The following is a 6,442-nucleotide window of genomic DNA, read 5'->3' on the forward strand; positions in this document are numbered from 1 at the left end:
TCTACCAGGCATGAGGGTAAATTAGGGGGACAGAGACAATGGTCTACTCTTGAATCATGTATCAATGCCATACATCAGTTGGGGAAGAAATTTTAAGCTAATATCTCTCCAAATATTTATTTTGACTGTTTCTGTCTCTTCTTAGGGACTCCAATTACGGATATGTTAGACCATTTGGTATTGCCTCACATTTCCCCCCCCCCCCCCCCCCGCTTATGGCAGGGCCTTGGCTCTGGGCAGATGGGAAAGGAGAGACCAGAAGGGAAACTGGGGGAGAGGCTGAGACTCTTGCAGGCCAGTGCAGGACAGCTGAGGGACATCAGGCTGCGGGTTCACCCTTCTCACTCCGTCGGTGCCTCCTTTCCAGGACAAGGTTGCCAGGCAAGCGGCCAAGACTCTGGCTTCCCTGTCGGGCACTGAGTACCAAGTGGGGCCCACCAGCACCACTGTCTGTAAGTATGCGCTGTGCTTACTTATTTATCTTCACTTTTTAACTTTTTGAGAAAGGGTCTTGCCCTGTCGCCCAGGTTGGCATGCAGTGGCACCATCACAGCTCACTGCAGCCTCAGTCTCTCCTGGGCTCAGGCAATTCTTCCACCTCGGCCTCCCTAGTCTTTGGGACTACAGGTGCACACCACCACACCCAGCTCATTTTAAAATTTTTTGTAGAGTCGAGGTCTCACGATGTTGCCTGGGCTGGTCTTGAACTCCTGGGCTCAGGCAAGCCTCCTGCCTCGGCCTCTCAAAGTGCTGGCGTGACGGGTGGGAGCCATTGCGCCTGAAAGCGCATTGGGAGGAAACTTGGAGTGGAATGGGAGGAGAGCTGCGAGTTAGACTTGCTACTTGTCGTCTGTCTGGTTGTTTTTGTTGTAATAGACTGGACTTCCCTCAGGCCTGTGTGGATGGCTGCTGCCAGCAGTCCTCTTCCTCAACATCATGTCAAAAGCCCTCAAGGCTACCCCTCCCTTTTCAAAGGAGACTTGCCTTTGCATTGGCAGGCTGACTTGAGAGTGGGTGGGCGAGACATGAAAAAGTGTTGGATCATGACGACAGGGCGCTGCGTTAGGGATCTCCCTGGCGGGGGCTGGCATATTGCCCCCCAAATCTACCAGCCCCGGGCCTGCACCTGGGCTTGAGGCTCACTGCCCACACCCTTGTTTGGAGGCAAGACCTCTGTTTTGTTTTCTCACTGAGAGGCCTTATCTGAGCAATTCGATTCCTGCTGAGAAACTTCCAGCCCCCTTATTCTGTGAGGCTGCCTTTAAATGTTCCTTGGAGTATAAGAAATATACGCCAGGGACCCAGTTGCACATGGGAAATGGAAATATAGCCACGTGCCACCTAATGGCGCTGCGGTCAATGACAGGCCACATGTAGGATGGTAGTCCCGTGAGACTGTAATACCGTCTTTTGGTTTTTTTTTTTGCGTTGGAGTCTCACTCTGTCGCCCAGGCTGGAGGGCAGTGGCATGCTCATGGCCACCGTGGCCTCGACCTGCTGGGCTCAAGCGATCCTTCCACTTCAGCCTTCCAAGTAGGTGGAACTGCAGGCATGTGCTACCACGCCTGGTTAATTTTTTGATTTATTGTAGAGATGAAGCCTCACCAAGTTGCCCAGCTGGTCTCGAACCCACGAGCTCAGGCAATCCTCTCGTCTCGGCCTCCCACAGTGCTGGGATGACAGGCTTGAGCCACTGCGCCCAGCCAACACCCTATTTTTAATAGTAGCTTTTCTATGTTTTGATGCACAAATACCCATCATTGTGTTACAGTGGCCTGCAGGATTCAGCTCAGTCACATGCTGAGCAGGTGTGTGGCCTAGGAGCAATAGGCTAGCCCAGTGGTCCCCAACCTTTTTGGCATCAGGGACTGGTTTCATGGAAGACAGTTTTTCCAAGGATGGGGATAGGGTGGGGGGCTGGGGGATCCTCAGATATGAGATTCCCATAAGGAGCCGCAACCTAGATCCCTCGCGTGCATGGTTCACAGTGGGGTTCTTGCTCCTCTGAGACTCTAATGCCGCTGCTGATCTGACAGCAGGCGGAGCTCTGCTCGCTGCGCTCCCCTCCTGCTGTGCTGCCCAGTTCCTAACAGGCCACAGACGGTCCCAGTCCGTGGCCTGGGGGTTGGGGACCCCAGGCTCTACCACACAGCCTAGGTGTGTGGTAGGCTCACCATGCATCTAGGTTTGTGCAAATACATGCTAGGATGTTTGCACGACGAGATCGCCTGAGGAGGTTTCTCGGAAAGTCTCCCCCTCCTTAAACGACACATGATACGTATCCACCCAGGAAATGCTACTCTGTCCCCTTTTAGGGTTGTGCCCTTCTTTTCCCTTCTAGTGACTCTTCTAGAAATAACATTCCAATGGTTGATCCACCCTCGGACTCCCTGCAAGCTTGCTTATATTTCTTTCTCTCTTTTTTTTGAGTCTGGATCTCACCCTGTTGCCCAGGCTAGAGTTCAGCGGTGCGATCCCAGCTCACCGCAGTCTTGACCTCCTGGGTTCAGGCGATCCTTTCACCTCAGCCTCCCGAGTAGCTGGGGCTACAGGTGCGTGCCACCACTCCCAGCTCACTTTTTAAATTTTTTGAAGAGACGCGATCTCACTATGTTGCCCAGGCTGGTCTCAAACTCCTGGACTAAAGTGATCCTTCTGCCTTGGCCTCCCAAAGTGCTGGGATGACAGGCATGAGCCGCTGTGCCCAGCCTTAAGTGTTTATTTTTCTTACACTGTTTCCGTGGGGGCAGGAATTCAAAGTAGCTCAGCTGGGTGGCTCTGGCTTAGCATCTCACAAGAGGCTGCGGTTGTGGCCAAGATGTCTTCCAAGGCTGTCAGCTCAAGGCTTGCTGGGTCTGGAGGGTTTGTGTCTGGGGTGGCTCTCGCTCAGGTGCCTGGCGAGTTGGTGCCGACAACTGCCAGGAAGTCTCGGCTCCTCCCTACATGGACCCCCATGTGGGGCCATGTGAGTGTCCTGACAACATGACAGCTGGCTTTCCCGAAGTGTGTGACCCAAGAGCGAGTGAGGCGGAAGCCACGGTGTCTTTGATGACCCAGCCTAACTGGATGTGGCAGCTTTATTTCAGCCACATCCTGTTGGTTACCTAGGTGACATCAGTCCCGCTTCGTGCGGGAGAGGAGGATGCAGGCATGTGGCCTCTAGGAGATCAGGATCACCGGGGCTGCCTAGAGGTGATTGCCTGGCTCTACACAGATTGGTTCTGAGTGACTCCTGGGGCAGGACGCAGTGAGTGAGCCACGAGGTGGGAGTGAAGATTTCAGACCTCTTGGTCTGAGGCCAGACGGACCCTCACGGTGCAGGACAGCCTGAGACACGGGATCAGGCTGATGTTTTTGTGCCATAAGCCTCATGACACACAGAAAGAACTCTGGATCGCTAAGGAAGCCCAGGCAGGCCAAGCTCCTGCCCTGGCCCATCTAGCCCTGAAGGGAACTGGTTTCAAGAGTGTTTTCTCTTTTTTTTTTTGAGTCAGGGTCTCACTCTGTCACCCAGGCTGGAGTGCAGTGGCATGATCCCAGCCACTGCAGCCTTGACGTGCTGGGCTCAGGTGGTCCTCCCGCCTCAGCCTTCCAAGTAGCTGGAACTACAGGCGCGTGTCACCACGCCTGGCTAACTTTTTGATTTATTGTAGAGATGAGGTCTTGCCACATTGCCCAGGCTGGTCTCAAACCCCTGGGCTCAGGCAATCCTCTCGCCTCCGCCTCCCAAAGTGTTGGGTTAACAGGCATGAACCACCGCACCCGGCTAGAGTGTCTTCTCTTCTGACTTACAGATCCAGCCAGCGGGAGCAGCGTTGACTGGGCGTATGATCACGGCATCAAGTATGCGTTCACGTTCGAGCTGAGAGACACAGGGCACTACGGCTTCCTCCTGCCGGCCAGTCAGATTATCCCCACCGCAGAGGAGACCTGGCTGGGGCTGAAGGCCATTCTGGAGCACGTGCGGGACAACCTCTACTAGGCAGGGACCCTGTTTTGTCGACGTGTCTATACCCATAGGCACACACACTGAGGCCACTATGCGCTACTACAATAGAGACGAGATCTCGCTAAGTTGCCCTGACTGATCTTGACCTCCTGGGCTCAGGCAATCCGTTCTCCTCTGCTTCCCAAAGTGCTGGGATTACAGGTGCACACCACCATGCCCGGGTATTTTTTTTTTAATTTATTGTAGAGAAAGGGTTCTGCAAAGTTGTCCAGGCTGGTCTTGAACTCCTGGGCTCAGGCAATCCTCTTGCCGTAGCCTCTCAAAGTGCTGGGATTGCAGAAGCGAGCCACTGTGCCTGGCTTGAGACCACAATTACAGGGGCTTGTTCCTTCCTGTGAAGCCCTCTGAGTCTGTAGAGAACACAGGCCTGCCCTTCTCCAGCTGGTTCCCTGGAGTCTGGTGTCCTGACTGTGTCCCTGTGAGGAGCCTCTGCCAGCCCGCTCCGTCTGGGTGCTACTGTTTTGCGGAGCCTTTTGTATACCTCTCCTAGGCTGGGCTCGCTGGCTCATGCCTGTCAGCCCAGCACTTTGGGAGGCCGAGGTGGGAGGATTGCTTGAGCCCAGGAGTTGGAGACCAGCCTGAGCTACATAGCATGGCCTCTCCTTCCACATGGCTGCTGGGCAGCTACACTCGGGATCATCCCTTCATGGACGGCATGTCTCTAGCTCATCTTTAGAACCAAAGAACACTTGAGATTGTTTTCTAGCCTCCTCCGCCTCTGGCCAAGCAAGCCTCTGACGGGGGCACCGTGGCAGACAGCACTTGGCCTCAAAGATGGCTCAGGACAGCCTTCGATTTCTCTCGCTCCTTCTGGGATGTATTTTCTTTGAGCAACCAATCTTGTGGGGCCATCAGCCTCAGTCTCTCACTCCCCTGTCCCCTTTTGAGGGGTCTGAATACAAAGCAGAGGGTCCTTTCCCATCCCTGGGCCAAGACTTTCTAGCTCTGCAGTCTTGATGTCTTGATTCCCTTCTCCCATGGATGCCCAGGGTCACCGGGTAGCAGGAGGGGCTCTATGCCACCGTGGCGCTGCTCATAGGAAGCCTGCTGGGTGCTGGCCTGAGTCTCAGGATGCTCAACTGTCCTACCTGTCTGGGGGGGTGGCATCTCCACCTCGCCTTTTGAAGTCTCTGCGAAGACCTTGCCCTCCCCTTCCAGGTCCTAAATGCTATCTTGGGCCTGGATAATCTCACCACCTGGGCACATTCCTGCTTGTGTTCTGGGGGTGTGTGTGTGTGTGTGTGTGTGTGTGTGTGTGTGTGAGAGAGAGAGAGAGAGAGAGAGAGAGAGAGAGAGAGAGATACCATCTCTTCTGTTCTGTATCCTGGAGCACCAGAACCTACGTGGGGCAGGAATTCATCCCTCAGACGCTCGTGCTCCTCCGCTCAGACCATCTGTCCTTTTGTTGCTGTTGTTGTTTCGCTTTTTTCAAGCATGTCTGTAAATCTTAACCTTCTGCCTGGGACCCTGCAGCATCTGGTGTGTGCTTGCAAACCAATAAATGTTCAATACGAGTCTCAAGATCAAATCTGCTTCTTTGCCTTTGCCTGAATGGGGCCAAGCCAGGGCTTGGCATATCACCTCTCTGTCATGTCACAGTTGGTTTGAATCCCTGTCTGTGTCGTGTGACATGCAGGAAGCCCCCTGCATCAGGCCTCCAGGCCTCCTCCAGGGTAGTGTTGCCTTGGTGATTTCACTCTGGCCCTGAATCTCGTTCTTAGATTTGCAGCTCAGAGGCTCGATATCCACCGTGTTGGTGTTGATGAGACTTGGCGATGCTGACTCACGCCTGGGGCTGGAAGCGGCCGTTGATAACATCCGAATGCGGATTTATTCATTTACATCATGGCCTGTAACTGCTGAGTGGATTGGATCCTCACGTCAGCCTGAACCGTACATTCTTTCCCTGAAGGCAAGAGACGTGGGAAGCCAAATTATAATCAGAAGGTTGCTTAGCGAGCAGGCGTCAGAGCAAGGAAAGTTAATTAAAGTCTATGATTAGAATTGTGAACAGCACCCAGCCCTAATTGCGTGAGATATCCGGTTCTGTAACCAGAACACACCTGCCAGCCAGCCAGCTGGCCACTCGTGCGGGCTGGTCGGGGCTGCTGCACGCAGGACAGGGTCCTAGGGGGTGCAGCCACGCTTGCCTCTGCCCCTCGCCTGTAACCCGGCTCCATCTGTGACCGCCCCCCAGACTGGGACTGTCCTTCAGATTCCTTAAGGGAAAGATTTCCAAACAAGACATAAAAATCCATAAAAGGGAAAACACTGGCACCTGTGACCCTAATAAAATGGAAGACTTTTGTTCATTAAAAGATCATCTAGAAAGTGAGAAGACAAGTTAAAAGTTAGTAGAAGATATGGAGGGGGGCCCCCAAAACCCAGAATCTGTTTACTCAAAATTGTGTATTTATTCTTACATATTTAAAC

General features: G+C 53.6%; 1 protein-coding gene across 2 annotated transcripts in view; it reads left to right on the top strand.

Annotated features, from left to right (window-relative positions):
• Positions 1 to 3,982, top strand: part of CPA4 (carboxypeptidase A4) — a 24,696-nt gene extending 20,714 nt beyond the window's left edge. For both annotated transcript variants that reach the window (XM_008049592.1, XM_008049593.1), the window contains 2 exons: positions 368 to 452; positions 3,795 to 3,982. In XM_008049592.1, the coding sequence (XP_008047783.1) occupies positions 368 to 452; positions 3,795 to 3,982 (273 nt within the window). The remainder of the gene's footprint in view (positions 1 to 367; positions 453 to 3,794) is intronic.
• Positions 3,983 to 6,442: the final 2,460 nt, after the last annotated feature.

The sequence above is a fragment of the Carlito syrichta genome, unplaced genomic scaffold (genome assembly GCF_000164805.1).
Source record: "Carlito syrichta isolate Samal-C Ts95f unplaced genomic scaffold, Tarsius_syrichta-2.0.1 Scaffold135806, whole genome shotgun sequence".
NCBI classification, from domain to species: domain Eukaryota; kingdom Metazoa; phylum Chordata; class Mammalia; order Primates; family Tarsiidae; genus Carlito; species Carlito syrichta.